The 15,426-nt window shown below is 39.2% G+C and overlaps 1 protein-coding gene across 1 annotated transcript in view; it reads right to left on the bottom strand.

The window, feature by feature from the left end:
- The window catches only part of LOC134353706 (uncharacterized), a 51,384-nt gene that overhangs the window by 28,792 nt on the left and 7,166 nt on the right, over positions 1-15,426 (bottom strand). Inside the window, exons 2-5 of the mRNA XM_063061991.1 lie at positions 12,692-13,048; positions 11,166-11,486; positions 9,529-9,645; positions 2,342-2,764 (exon numbers count right to left, since the gene is read on the bottom strand). Coding sequence (XP_062918061.1) covers positions 2,342-2,764; positions 9,529-9,645; positions 11,166-11,486; positions 12,692-13,048 — 1,218 coding nt within the window. The remainder of the gene's footprint in view (positions 1-2,341; positions 2,765-9,528; positions 9,646-11,165; positions 11,487-12,691; positions 13,049-15,426) is intronic.

Genomic DNA, 15,426 nt, shown 5'->3' with positions numbered 1-15,426 from the left:
TCCTTTTCTGATGCTTGGATATATGGATTTGGTTGACGGAATGATGTCTTTTTTTATGGAAGCTTGTATGGCGTATAGCTCAAACAACAGGAATTCTGCAGATGCTGGAAATTCAAGCAACACACATAAAAGTTGCTGGTGAACGCAGCAGGCCAGGCAGCATCTCTAGGAAGAGGTGCAGTGACGTTTCAGGCCGAGACCCTTCGTCAGGACAGGGTCTCGGCCTGAAATGTCGACTGCACCTCTTCCTAGAGATGCTGCCTGGCCTGCTGCGTTCACCAGCAACTTTTATGGTGTATAGCTCCCAGTTTGTGCTCCAAATGGTTTTCTTTTCCCCCCTTTTTTTGTTATTTGGGTTTTTTTTGTTTTAGTTAGTAGGAGTTCTTTTTTCTTTCTTTCCTTTTTCCAAAAAAAATAGCTTTAACATTTTGATTTTTTTTATTATTATTGATATATTGTTCAGTCTTGTTGATAGTTTAACTCTTATTCTACATATGGATATGTTGTCTTGATTATCTTGATGTATTTTTCTTTGTTGTTGATTTTCAATAACAATTAATAAAAAAGATTTAAAAATGAAAATGAAAATGCTTCATGTCACCATTTGAGACTCTGCCCACGACAATGGTGTCAGCAGTGAATTATAGATTACACTTGAACTGTACCTAGCCAGGCTGTCATGAGTGTGGGGGGAGACGAGCAGTGGGCTAAGCACACCCTCTTGAGGTGCACCTGCGTAGATTGTCAGGAGGAGGAGATATTAAATTATAAACATCTGATGCCCCAGGATTGATCACTAGGACACTGCACTAGTCGGAGCCTCCAAGCCCAAAAATGACCTGCACTCTTTTTCCCCCTCTCTATTACTTAATTCACAATTCATAGATAAACATTGCCTCCAATCGTGTGTGCTGTAATTTTATGTAATAATTGCTCGTTTAGTACAGTACCTATAGAAAGCCTCTCAAAATCCAAGTATACCTGTCCTCCAAATCAGGTGACACTAGTCCTTGTTGGGATACCAGTCAGTGCATATTGTAATAAAATGGATGATAGAAAAATGGAGGGCTATATATGAGAGAAGGCTTAGATTGATCTTAAGAGTAAGTTAAAACATTGTCACAACACATGATGGACTGAAGAGCCTGCCAAGTGCTGTTATGTTCTATGTAATAGCATTTCCTCCTTGCAGACAATCAACACAGGCATACCTCAACTATATGTGCTTAGCCTACTGCTCTAATCCATCTACACTTATGACTGTGACTAGGTACAGCTCAAATGTTATCTCTAAATTTAGTATCACTGTTGAGGGCAGAAACTCAGATGTTGAAAAGGAAGTGTACATGAGTGAGATGAATTGGCTGGTTGAGTGCAGTCACAACAACAACTTTGCACAAAGCATCAGCAAGACAAAGGAACCGATTGCAGCCTTCAGGAAGGGAAAGTCGAGGGAACACTCACTGGTCCTCATTGAACAGTCACTGGTAGAAAGGGTGGGCAGCTTCATGGTCCTGGGTTTCAACAAGTCAGAGGGTCTATCTTGGGCCCAACACATTGTTATAATCATACAGAAGGAATATCAGTGACTCTTCTTCATTAGGAGTCTGAGAAGGTTCAGTAGGCCACCAAAGACTTGCAAATTTCTACACATACTGTATAGAGCATTCTCACTGGTTGCATAACAACCTGACATGGAGCCTCCAATGCCTCCGAAAGAGATCCAGCCAGTTTCTTTGCGGGGATAACCCTCCTCATCGCTGAGGAAATCTTCAAAAGGAATAGTGCCTCAGAAAGGCAGCATCAATCATTAAGGACTCTCACCATCTGGGACATGACCTCTTCACATTACGATCACGGGGATCAGGTAAAGGAATCTGAAGACCCATGCTCCATGGTTTAGGAACAGCTTCTTTCTCTCCGCCATCAGATTTCTCAATAGAACACAAACTCATGAATACTACTTCCTTACTCGTCTTTCACTCCATTTGTTTATTTTGTAACTTGCAGTACTTTTTATTTCATGAATATGCCAGAGATAATAAGCCTGATTCTGAAATTAAACACTGGTAGTGCAGTGCTTACAAAACAGTTAAGAATAAACAAGTGGATGGAGAAATTTGTAACTTCATGTGTTCATTGTAATTTTCTAATCAGAATTATGTTTAATATCACTGGCATACTATGCATTGTGAAATTCAAAAGTAGTGCAAAAAAAGAGAGGACAAAGATACCGATCCAGTCATGATCATTTCATTTTTCGCCCTTCTGAAACCATTCTACAATGAAGTAATTTTACTAATGACAAATATTCAGTTATTTTCATTGCTTTCTTACTTACTTCCTTCAACTTTCAATGTGATGGTCTTAATAATAGGCTTTCTCAAATTGCTACTATGCAAAACTTGAAGTTTAAGAACAGCTTCATTATCTCTCTCAATATCAGGGCAGAAGATAACTTCACACTTCAGACTGGAGGTACCATCACTGTTGTTTGTGACAGCTGACATCTCAAATGCAAAAGCTTCCACTGCACTTTCATAATCTGCAATAAGTCTCTGCTGATCGATCTCCTCAGGTGCTTTCAAGTTCTCAGACGGAGAAGTCCACCGGCAAATGCTATGTTCTGTTCCGCCATTTATTTGTAGAAACCATTGAATAGAAATATTTGAAGGTTTATATCCAGATATCTGACAAGTCAGAACAGTTTCTTCCAAATGTACAATGCGTGGAGGCTGGCTGATATCAGAAACTTTAGGAGGTACTAGAAAAATATTTTAAAAAGTTATTCTTTTTTGCAAGGCAATTTTGTTACTTTAAAGCTATCAGAATAATCATACAACTACACCAAACATCTGCTCACATAAATATCACCAGACAATGCATAGTTTAACACTGCACTAAATAAAAAAGTATGAAACAATTGAGTCTATCCCAATTATGGTGACCTCTAAGTTTAAAAGCAATATAAATATTGACCCACAAGTAGATCAGAGACAAAGATGAAGCCAAAGCAGTGAGAAATGTCAGGACAGAAGGACAGAAGAACTGGAAATGCAGAGGCTATTAATGCACAGTGAAAGATAACACACCACAAGAGTCAAGAAAAGATAGACACAAACAAAAAAAATAATCGGGTCATGTGTGAGAAATATCAGTTGACAGACAAATCAGGCTGATGCAAGCCAAGTCTTAAGGCACAAGCTTCTAAGAGGGGAGAGAGATAGCAAAATAGAGACAAATTTATTGCATGCAAACAGGCATGCTTTAGTGGATTGAGCACAAACAATATAGACAAACCTGTGAGATCAAAAGTTTGGAAGATATTTGTTAGAGTGAGTTTTTTTGGGTAGATAATTCGTTTACACTTAAATGACTTTGGCCACCAGACTTCTATTTGACAAAGTACTGTGGATTGAGTCCACAACAATGCGCTTCCTAAAAAAGGTGTGAATACCAGATGCTTCTGGTGCCGTAGTTTGACTAGATGCTGTAGTTTTGAAGACAGTATTATCTATACTTTATAAATATTAATTGTCTTCTATGTTAGCACATAAAATGACAAATAGATGTATTATGGATTTAACTTGCATTCCTAAAGGCTGTGGAAACCAACCCAGACATGTTAGCGTCGGAAGGAAAGGATGAATTCAGAAGGTGTGATGTTTTGTATGTAGCCTCAAAAGGAAGCATTGTCTATGCATTGCCTATAACTTTTTAGGTAGTGATTGCCTTTGCGTTTAGCATATAAATATCGAGCCCACATTGGGCTAGCAGACCTTTCTACCGAAAGCGCTTCCGTCCGTATGATGCCTGCTGTACCTTGTTTTGTCGAATAAAGAAGCTGCTTTGTATCTACCAGTGACTCTGTATCTCCAGTGATATCATCCACGCTACAACATCTGGTGTCAGGAGTAGGATGCTTCGTGATCCATCGTGTGGCCAGCATTCCTAGCAGTCTAAGTTGGTGAGTATTTTTCTAAAATAACACTCACATTTGGATCTGTTCAGTCGGTGGTGCACGGGTACACAAAGTATCACAAACGCGGAGAGCTGAACTGGTAGATGTAAACGTAGTGTGTACGTGTGCATGTGTGTTTATTTAAGTGAGGAATCTTTGCATGTTAACTTGGTGAGACTTGGACCACCAGTTGCGAAAGGTGGTAACCAACAGTACAGTTCGAGACGCCAGAATAGGGAGGTGCATACTCGTTCGGGGAGCTGCATTTTAGTGTATGCGTTTGCAAGTGTGATGCAAAGGAATACAGCAGGCATCATGAGTTCCGGCACTCAAAAGTGGCAGATTGTGGAATACATACTCTGCGGTTTTATATTTTGTGTACTGTGGGAATTAATGTGGGGATATCTCAGGAAGTGGTTTTACCCAGATAGATCTACCAGAATGGCACCTACTGAGATCAAGCAACGTCAGGTTGAGAACCCTGATGATCTGAGCCAGCCCTTGACCTTGATTATGACTATTCATAAGCCCTTCACCCCCGGGGAGAAACAGAGCATCTTTTCTGAGTTGCCCTCACTTAAAGTCACCTGTGGGAATTCAGAATTCTGGCGCAAGCTCGAGGAAATGGTTGAAATTCACCAGATGCACCCTAAAGATATACACGTGTTAGTGAAAGCGAAGTGCCCGAGGAATATGTGGGACAAGATGGCCCAGGGGGTGCGGGCTGGTACGTGGGCAACTACCAGGAGCGCCAGTAATGAAGAAAGATATCGCTCTTTTAAAGGGGAAGTGAGGCAGCGGCTGGGGGAAGGCAAGAGTAGCTGGGGAACAATAACGGCAGTGATTCAAAAAGCTGACGAGACAGGCATGGGTTATGCAGAATGTAAATATCAAGCATATGAGGAGTATTCAGGGTTGGATAATCCAGGGAGGGATGACCCAGTCTTCCTAAAAATGCTGAAGGAAGGCCTGAGTTCAGCCCAACAGGAAGTTGTAGATTTAGGCATAACGGTGGGGCCCAACTACTCTGCGATAGTTTCGTGGGCCAGTGAGATAGACCAAAGAAAATGCAACAGAAATGATAAAGTGTGTATAGTGGATGCAGCTGCTGTGATGTCCCGGAGAGTTTGTTTTGCTTGCCGGCAGTATTCACTCAAGCATCATCATGTGAAAGCCATTTTCCTTTATAGGAATCCACTTTTCTTCACCATTTGACTAATCGGATCTCATCACACTTTCAACAAATTGCCATGTCCACATTTACAATGAGTACTATCTCCGTAACAAAGCCACTTGAAGAAATTTAGCAAACAGGTTCCCACAAATTACTCATAATTCATTCTGAAATATTTTTGCTTTCCAGAACTAATATTTCTGAAAACTGAAATAAGGAATTTAACAAATAGTCTATTTAAAAATATTCATGAATGCTTTACATTAAAATTATTGAATATGATGCCTGATATACTTGCTCAGCCTCAGCTTGGAAATTATACATTTTATCATATCTAGGATTTCAATCTTTTGCAAAGCATTGTGTTTCCCGGGGTGTATTAGTCACAGTCTGGCCTACCATGAGCTCTTTTTATTCTCTGTGTAACAGCACATTTCCACTTTTTGCAATCAAGGGATTAACTTTGTGCATTGATTTAGCTATGGGGCAGATCTGCTTTTTTTTTCTCTGATCTGTGCAAGTGTGAAACTGTACAAATTAATCAAAATGCAGCAACTCCCATATGTCGTCAGCAGGTGGGGACACAATAATATGGATGCTTTATGTGCATTGCATCCCTAATGCAATAAAATGTTCCAATCGTCTTCACAGAAGCATTATTAAATAAAATGTGACACAGAGCCACATGGAGTAATTGAGGATAATCCTTAGAATGTGGCGACATAGGATTGGAAGGCGTAGAATCCTTGTGGGTAGAGGTAAGAAATTGCAAATGTAAAAACACCTTGACAGGAGTTAAATACAGATCTTCGAACAATAGCCAGGCTGGAGGCTACAAATTACCATGGAAGATAGAGCAGCAAACGCACGTCAAAAGGGCAATGTTACAATAGTCATGGGGGAGCTCAACATGAAGGTAGATTGGGAAAGTCAGGTTGGTGCTGGATCCCAGGAGAGATAACTTGGAGAATGCCGACAAGATGGCCTTTTAAAGCAGCTTTTGGTTGAGCTCACTAGGAAGACTGTTATTCTGGATTGGGTGTTGTATAATGAACCAGTTTTGATAAGGGAGATTCAACTAAAGGAACCCTAGGGAGGCAGTGATAATGTGATAGAATTCACCCTGCAATTTGAGAGGGAGAAGTTAAAGTCAGATGTATCAGTATTAAAGAGGAGTAAAAAGGAATTACAGAGTCATAAGTAAGAAACCAAAGTTGATTGGAAGGGGACAGTCACAGGGATGACTAGAGAGCAGCAATAGCTGGAGTTTCTGGGAGCAATCGGGAAGGTGCAGGAATAGATACATCCTAAAGATGTAGTATTCTAAAGGGAGGATAACATAAAGACGGCTGACAAGGGAGTCAAAGGCAACAAAAAAAAAAGGGCATATAATAAAACAAAAATTAGTGGGAAGTTAGAGGATTGAGAAGCTTTTAAAAAACAACAGAAAGCACCAAAAAAGGCCATATGGAGCAAAAAGATGAAATATTAAGGTAAGCTATATCAAAGGCAAAACCAAACATTTTTCAGATATATACAGAGTAAAAAAAGAGCTGAGAGTAGATATTGGACCACTGGAAAATGATGCTGGAGAGGTAGTAATGGGAGACAACCAAATGGTGGATGAACCAAATAAGTATTTTGCATCAGTCTTAATTGTGGAAGACACTAGACTATGCCAGAAATTTGAGATCATCGGGAGGCAGAAGCGAGCGCAGTTGCTATTACTAGGGAGAAGCTGCTTGAAAATCTGAAATGTCTGAAGGTGGTTCAGTCCCTTGCACCAGCTGCACTACACCCAAGAGTCCTGAAAGAGTAGCTTAAACGATTGTGGCATTAGTAACAATCTTTCATGAAGCAATAGATTTTGGCATAGTTCCAGCGGACTGGAAAACCGCAAACGTCACTCCACTCTTGAAGAAGGGAGAGTGGCAGAAGAAAGGAAACTATAGGCCAGTGAGCCTGACCTCAGTATTTGGGAACATGTTGGAGTTGATTGTTAAGGATGTAGTTTCGGGGTACCTTGAGACACATGATAAAATAGGTCAATGTTAACTTGTTTTCTTAAGGGAAAATCTTGCCTGACAAAACTGTAGGAATTCTTTTTGAGGAAATAAATAGGATAAACAAAGCAAGATCAGTGGATATTGTGTACTTGGGTTTTCTGAAGGCATTTGACAAGGTGCCACACATGACACTGCTTATCAAGATAAAAGCCCAAGGTATTAGAGGAAACACATGGTTAGAGCACTGGCTAATTGGGAGTTTTTTTTTTGATTGGCTGCTGGTGATTAGCAGTGTTCTGCAAGTGTTGGTGTTGTTACCGCTTCTTTCTATGTTGTACATTAATGATTGGAAGATGGAATTGATGCTTTGTGGCCAAGTTTGTGGATCATATGACAATAGGTGGAGGGACAGATAGTGCTGAGGAAGCAGGGAGACTGCAGATGGACTTAGACAGATTGGAAGAATAGGCAAGAAAGTGGCAGATGGAATATAGTGTAGGGAGGTGTATGCTCATGCACTTTGGTAGAAGGAATAAAGGAGTAGACTATTTCCTAAACAGGGAGAAAATTCAAAAATCCAAGGTGAAAAGGGACTTGGGAGTCCTTGTGCAGGATTCCCTAAAGGTTAATTTGCAGTTTGAATTGGTGGTGAGGAAGGCAAATGCAATGTTAGCATTCATCTTGAGAGGACTAGAGTATAAAGGCAAGGATGTAATGCTGATAATTAACATGGCACAGATGAGTCTCCACTTGAAGTATCATTTTAAGAAAGGATGTACTGACATTGGAGAGAGTTCAGAGGAGGTTCACAAGATTGATTCTGGGAATGACAGGCTTATTGTATGAAAGGTATAATTGAAATCCATTGAATATTGAAAGGCCTAGATAGAGTGGATGTGGAGAGGATGTTTCTTGTGGTGGGGGAGTCTAGGACCAGAAGACACAGCCTCAGATTAGAGGGATGTCTGTTTAGAACAGAGATGAGGAGGGATTTCTTTAACCAGAGTGGGAAATCTGTGGAATTCCTTGCCACAGTTGCCTGTGGAGGCCAGGTTATTTGGTGTTTTCAGGTACAGGCTGATAGTTTCCTAATTAGTCAAGGCATAAATGTTACGTGGAGAAGTCAGGACAATGGGGCTGAGAGGGAAATGGATCAGCCATGATAAAATAGCAGAGCAAACTTGATGGGCCATAATTCTACTCTTATGTTCTGTGGTTTTATGGATAGTGGCTAAATCTTGGGCAAATTCATGGCTCTTAAGAAGTATCATAAAGAAGGAAGGCAAATACATTCAGAGAGCAAATTCCAGAACTGTGTAATCAACAGCCAATGGAGGTAACAAGCTTAAAAGTGACACATAAACCTAACTATACAGCATAAAACATAATAGATTTTAGTCAACCTGGTTTCTAAAAGGTAAAATAATGAAAACGGGCCAGGAATGTATCCTTTTTATTTCACATATATTTGTTGTATAGACTTTGTAGCTTTAAATTGAAAAATTCTAAAGTAAACACAAAGTGGCTAATGCACAATACCAAATGTAGTGTTTCATAGCATGGAGAAGTCTAAATTTTACTTTCTAGTAAAAATTATTTTCAGATCAAATTTAATTTAAACTTTAAGATTCTTAATCAAATATACCTATCTTATCAGGTTTCCATGCCTAAATGCTGCAAATAGTGAAGGAGTAACTGGGAATGATTTACGAGGATGATTCCTGGAACGCAGGAGCTAACATATGAGGAGCGTTTGTCGGCTCTTCGACTGTATTCATCAGAGTGTAGAAGAATGAGAGGGGATCTCATAGAAACATTTCGAATGTTGAAAGGGTTGGACAGAGTAGATGTGGAAAGGCTGTTTCCCTTGGTGGGTGAGTCCAGGACAAGAGGCCACAGTCTTAGAATTACAGGGTACCCATTTACAACAGATGAGGAGAAATTTTTTTAGCCAGAGGGTCGTGGACTTATGGAACTCGTTGCCACATAAAGCTGTGGAGGCCCGATCATTGAAGGTGTTTAAGGAGGAGATTGATAGGTATCTAATTAGTCAGGGTATCAAGGGATATGGGGAAAAAGCCGAAAATTGCAACTAATTGGAAGAATAGTTTAGCTCATGGTGGAGTGGCAGAGCAGACTCGATGGGCCGAATGGCCTACTTCCACTCCTTTGTCTTGTGATCTTGTGAACTGCAATGAGGCCTAGAAGGTGAATTGACGACTCATCACAAAGAAATACATTTTAAACAAATGCTTTCCCAGGGATCAGCTAAGAATTACCTGTTCAGTAAGATGCACTTAAGGCAATGGAGTGCATTCCAATAAATGTGTGAGACACAGAAAAGGAGTTAATTATTCATGTTTCTGATGTACTGAAGCATATCTTACCTTTTCTGAAATATCGCAGATACATCACAAATCCAATGATCATGATCAGTGAACATATCAGTACACTAGCAAATACACTGCCAGCTATTATTCCCCCTGGTACAACAACTTCTGGCTCTGTTAAAAAAAAAGCTTTAATAATGAATATTTATATTTTTTTAATTTATTCAAAAATAATGGTTAATCTTAAAGTTGGAAGATTATTTTGGGTTGGAGATTCTTCAGAATTGCATTAACATTAATTTATCTTCCTTTGCCATTGATAATTTAAGCATTTCTTGACTTTACATAAGCTTTAGAATATTATATTTTTTAAAATCACACTACAAAATAACTTTCATAAATGCACAAAACTAGCAAAACCCATTTGATTCATAAATTCTCTTCACAAGAAGAAATTACCTGGTCTGGCTTATATGAGCTTCCAAACCCTCCAAAGTGATTGACTCTTTTTATGTGCCCTCTAAACAAGTACCACAATATGAAAACATTGTAAGCATGAAACAAGTGGACCACCCAGCATCAATATAGGCATCAAAATCAGATGCAGCAAACTAGCTCCCATCTTGCCAATTTTGCAAAGTCCTCCACACAAAAATATGCTCAGTGGGAGATTTCTCTACAGACTAGCTAATAAACAGCCTTACATAATCATGTGCATGTAATTATACGATGCCTGATTATTTGATCACAATCCATTGGTACATCCTGTCCACTATCCTTTAAAGAATCCTTCAATATGAGTCTATTAATTAGCAATGTCTCACTACACAAAGCTAGAACCAAAACAACTAATATCCCAGTTAGTTCAAAAATGACATGATTCAGACAGCTCTCTCAAATGCATTTGATGAATTTGGTCTGTAGCTACGTTTCAGCGTCATAGAAAAAGTACAGGACAGAAATAGGCCCTAATTCTCATCTCGTCCATGCCGAATCATTTAAGATGCCTACTCTCATTGACCTACACCAGGACCATAGCCCTCCATACCCGTACAATCCATGTAACTATCCAAACTTCTCCTAAACAGTGATATCAAGCTTGCATGCACTACTTGTGCTTGGTGGCATTTCATTCCACACTGTCACGCCAAGTGAAGAAGTTTCCTCTCATGTTCCCCTTGAATTTTTCACCCTTAACCCTTGACCTCCCAGCCACCCAAATTTCATATCTTAAGTTTGTCTGGCCTCTACTAAAAAAATAACATCCCCCACAATTAGTACCTTACAAGTTTTTTTTGTTATAAGCTTCCAGTTTGAAGGTTTTTATTATTGTTTTGTGCTCCAAACATGTATACCAAAACAATGTCTTTCAATTTCTAGTTAAAACCTTGTGATTACAAAAGCTGCTAATGGAAGCATGAAACTGCATTTGTATGTTTTGTAAATATCCTTGGGATAAAGAAATGTGCCATGCTTATCTATTCATAATTCCAGATCTAGCAATCTGGTAGAATCTTAATGATCTTCTCAGTCCAGGGACAAATTGGGATGGGCAAAACTTGTCAACATTATCGTTAATGTCCACATCCCATGAACAAAGTAATAAAGTCTCATAACAACATGTTAGCCTTCACTTTATGCCTATATTTTCCATTACAAACTTAATGTGCACATAAAGTAAGCTCAACACTTACCTTTCACACTCAGAGTGGTTTCCAACTTTTCACCATTACGAAGTGATCTGTGTCTCACAAAGCATATGTAAACATTAGAATTATCTTGGAGCGATGGCCGTAACCTCATACGACTAGAAACACTGTAGGTTCCATCATTATTTTTAATTGGGGATCCTGTGCAGAAATGCTTCAAAATCTTTTCTTCTCCATCTTTAGATTTCTTTAACCAGCTCATCTCAATTGTCTTGGGATAAAAACCGGTACTGCTACAATTTACTGACTTTTCAGTACCATTCTCAATTGTGATGGCAGTTGAAGATAATACCACATTTGGTTTGGCTGTAAAGATATAATATAGTCATAATTTAATATTAAATACCTTTTGCATCTATTGAATCAAACAATTACCGCACATGTTAAAATTTTCACAGTTGAAGATAGCTCTTCCTGATAATTAAAGTGTAAAGATGTAGGTTAATCACGTCTTTACTCCCAGAACACAAACTTGTGATTTTGCCATTCCGTAGTTTAATGCACAAAATACCAACCATGTAAATGGTAATATGAAGTTGAGCATGAATATTAAACATCATCTTATCACTGGGCTGGTCATCATCTTAAAGCAGAGTACACCCGAGACACTCTCCAGCACCAGATTTCAATATCTATTGACAGGTTTGTTCCTTCCACACTCATGAATAGAGGTATTCATATAATTATGATACAGCAAGACAAGATTTATTTAATTTGCAGTAGAGAAAGCATTTTATATTTTAGGAAAGCATCTTGCAACAGCATTTCCAAAATCTCATTTTGGAGATAATCTGCAACTATATTAAGAAGTTTACAAGTAAAATAAATGGCAAAACACTGTTTGAAAATGTACCTTGTTGACAGAATTCTAATTGTCAGCACAAAAAAAAGTCAGAGGACATCACCTTGTGCAGATGCTCTGTACATCACTATATTATAGTATAAATTTCACCACCAGTGTTATTTATTAATAATGTTCCAAAATTGCAACTATGGCAACACATTGGTGCAACACTGCTGATTTAGTTAAAGGATTATAAAGATTAGTTTTATTTGTCACTTGTACATACATTGAAACATAGAGTGAAATGCATCACTTGCATCAAATCAAATCAGCGAGGATTGTGCTGGGCAGCCTGCAAGCGTCAGCACATTTCTGTTGCCAACGTAGCATGCTTATAACTCACTAATCCTAATCCTAGTCTTTGAAATGTGGGAGGAAACTAGGGGGAACATACAAACAGTGGTGGAATTTGAACCCTGATCTTACAGCTGGCACACTGCAAAGTGTTGCTCTAACCGCTATGCCATCATGCCGTCCCAGCTATGTGACCATGCATAAAGCCCTCAAAACTTTAAAACTGACTGTTATTTTAAATTTATAGGGGTATCATTAAACTGCTTGCAACTACACGCATAAATATCGGTGAATACCTTCCTTGATCAAATATGCTGCAGCAGTAATTCGACAGTTTGTATAAGGGGAAGAATTCATGCTTTATTATTTTTACCTGAAACAGTCATGGAAGATTTTCCTTCTCCATTCTCTAAGTTAATAGAAACAGTGCAGGTGTAATCTCCTTCTTCATTAAATTGCACAAGTGGAAGAAAAAGAGAAGCAATTCCCTTCTTCAATTCGTTGTCAAATATTTCAGCTCCTTTTCTGTATGGCGTATGCCTGCCTCCAGTGAAATGATATACTTCTTGTCTGTCAGAAGAGTCAGGTTTTTGAAAGAACCACTGAACTGCAACGGTTCTAAGGTCAATTTCCGTGGCCTTGTAACCAGACACACGGCATTCAAGAAGAACATCTTTATTCACAGTGGCTTCCACAATTTTTGTATCCATAGACACTGTTAAGTCACCTTCTGCAATAATTAAGGTCAAAATTATCATTAGTAAGACAATAATTTTCTAATTTATCTTCCAACTGCAGGAAAGTAATTTTAGATTGAGGCCGTTTTTGCCTATCAACATGAAGTTATGCTACATTTTTATTATGAAAGTGCTTAACAACTGACACACTTGACAATAGGCACTCTCACGAGATGACAGGAAATACAACTGGCCTCTACTACCGGCATCTACTGTTAACTAATTATGGTTTTAAAATCCTGAGGAATTTACTAGAACTTTATTTTAAACAATGCATTCCTTCCAATAAACTGAAGAACTATTCCCCCTCTCCTCTCCCTTGACCCTCCCCTCTTTCCTCCCTCTCCTTTGACCCTCTCCCCTTCCATCCCCTCCCCTCCCCTTCCCTCCCACACCCCCACCCCCTTCTCTCCCCCTCCTCCCTCCCCCCTCAAAAATCGACTTATAGATGTGTTTAAAAACGGAATTGATTGGTTACCCAGGGATGTGCTATACTGAGATGTGACATGGGATGTGAATATCAGCAGAAACATGACAAAATACAAATGGATATGATAAATATCAAAGGATCATGGAATTAGAGATATAATACAGAAACGAGCCCTTGTAGCCATCCCCATCTATGCCAACTATGATGCCCATATACATTAATTTTATTTGTCTGCATTAGCCATATGTCCTTCTATGCCTTTCCTATCCAAGAACCTGTGCAAACAACTTTTAAACATTTGGAATTGTACCTGCCTCCACTATCTCCTCAGGCAGTCCATTTTAAATAAATACCAGTCTCCATGTGGAAAATCCTCTCTCAAATCTCCCCCTCAACTTAAACTGACAGTACTTCTAGAGTCCCTGTGCCCTTTTCTACAAGGTCACCTCTTTTTCCTACATTCTAGTGAGAATAAACCAATTTCTTTTTACAGCCTACCATTCCATAGAACACCTGGTGAATCACTTCTGTACCTGCTCGATTGTTGCTCCATCCTTCCTGTAATGAAGTAACCAGAACTGTGTACAATACTCTACTCGAGTAAACTAGCCAATGCTTTGTACAACTGCAGTTTAATGTCCCAATTCTTATACTCAACATCTCAGCCTACAAAAGCAGGCGTACTAAATTCCTTTTTAATTTCATGTGTATTGCCACTTTCAGGGAGCTAATGGATTTACACATCAATGTTTCTCCGGTTATCAATGTTCCTTAACTCCCTTTCATCTACTCTGTGTCCACACAGAAGTTGACCTCTTCAAGTGTATGATCCTCATGCTTGTCTGAATTGAAGTCCATCTGTCACATTCCACCCAACTTTCCAGTTGATCCATATCTCACAATGCAAGATAATAAATCTGGTCTCAACAACAAGTCTAACTATACTATAGGGTCAGGCCAGCACTAGAAGAATGAGAACAAGGGACGAAGAAGAAAAAAATTATTTGGCCAGTTAATGTGCCGTTTAATACTATGTAACTTCAGGTGACTATATGTATCAGCATGAGATCAAATCTTTGCATATATCCCATGTACAGTCAGCCCTCCTTATCCGCGAGGGATTTATTCTGAGACCCCTTGCGGATACCAAAAAACGCAGATGCTCGAGCTCCTTATTCAACCTGTCTAAATGCGGTGGACCTTAGAACCCAGTGGTACCCCGGACCTTATTTAGCCTGTCTAAATGCAGTGGACCTTAGGACCCAGTGGAACCCCGGACCTTATTTAACCTGTCTCAGTACAGTGGACATTAGGGCCCGGTGGCGGAGCTCTGAATCCGCAGTGTTTCTGTTCACGAAAATAATCACGATCACGATTGAAAATAAAGTGGAAATAATGAAGCGATCAGAAAGAGGTGAAACGCCATCGGTCATAGTAAAAGCGTTAGGCTACAATCGGTCAACGATTGGAACAATTTTAAAGGATAAAATGAGAAAGGCCCTGCCCAATTAAAGCTAAAATTATTACTAAGCAACATTGGGTTTTGGGGTTTTGGGTTTTTGATCCTCCACATCAACCCGGCAGGGATGGAGAGCGCTCGGGAGCGGTCTGTCACTGGATCGAACTCAGGAATTTCCGTTCCCAAGGCCGGCGCTGAAACATACGTTTCTTAAGTGTTTTATATGCATAGAAAGGTAAAATATATACTATATACTAAGACAAACGTTTGACTAACTGACGCTAAATAATACCGGATGTACCTGTTCCAACTTACTTAGTAAGAGAACTTCTGTTTTTTTTCGATCCCGATTCATGATAACCTACTCACATCCTCCTGCATACTTTAAATCATCTCTAGATTACTTATAATACCTAAAACAATGTAAATGCTATGTAAAATAGTTGTTATACTGCATTGTTTAGGGAATAATGACAAGAAAA

This window comes from Mobula hypostoma, chromosome 11 (assembly GCF_963921235.1).
Source record: "Mobula hypostoma chromosome 11, sMobHyp1.1, whole genome shotgun sequence".
In the NCBI taxonomy this organism is placed as follows: Eukaryota; Metazoa; Chordata; class Chondrichthyes; order Myliobatiformes; family Myliobatidae; genus Mobula; species Mobula hypostoma.
Note: the sequence above shows the minus strand (reverse complement) of the source record. Positions and strands in the feature narration are given on the sequence as shown.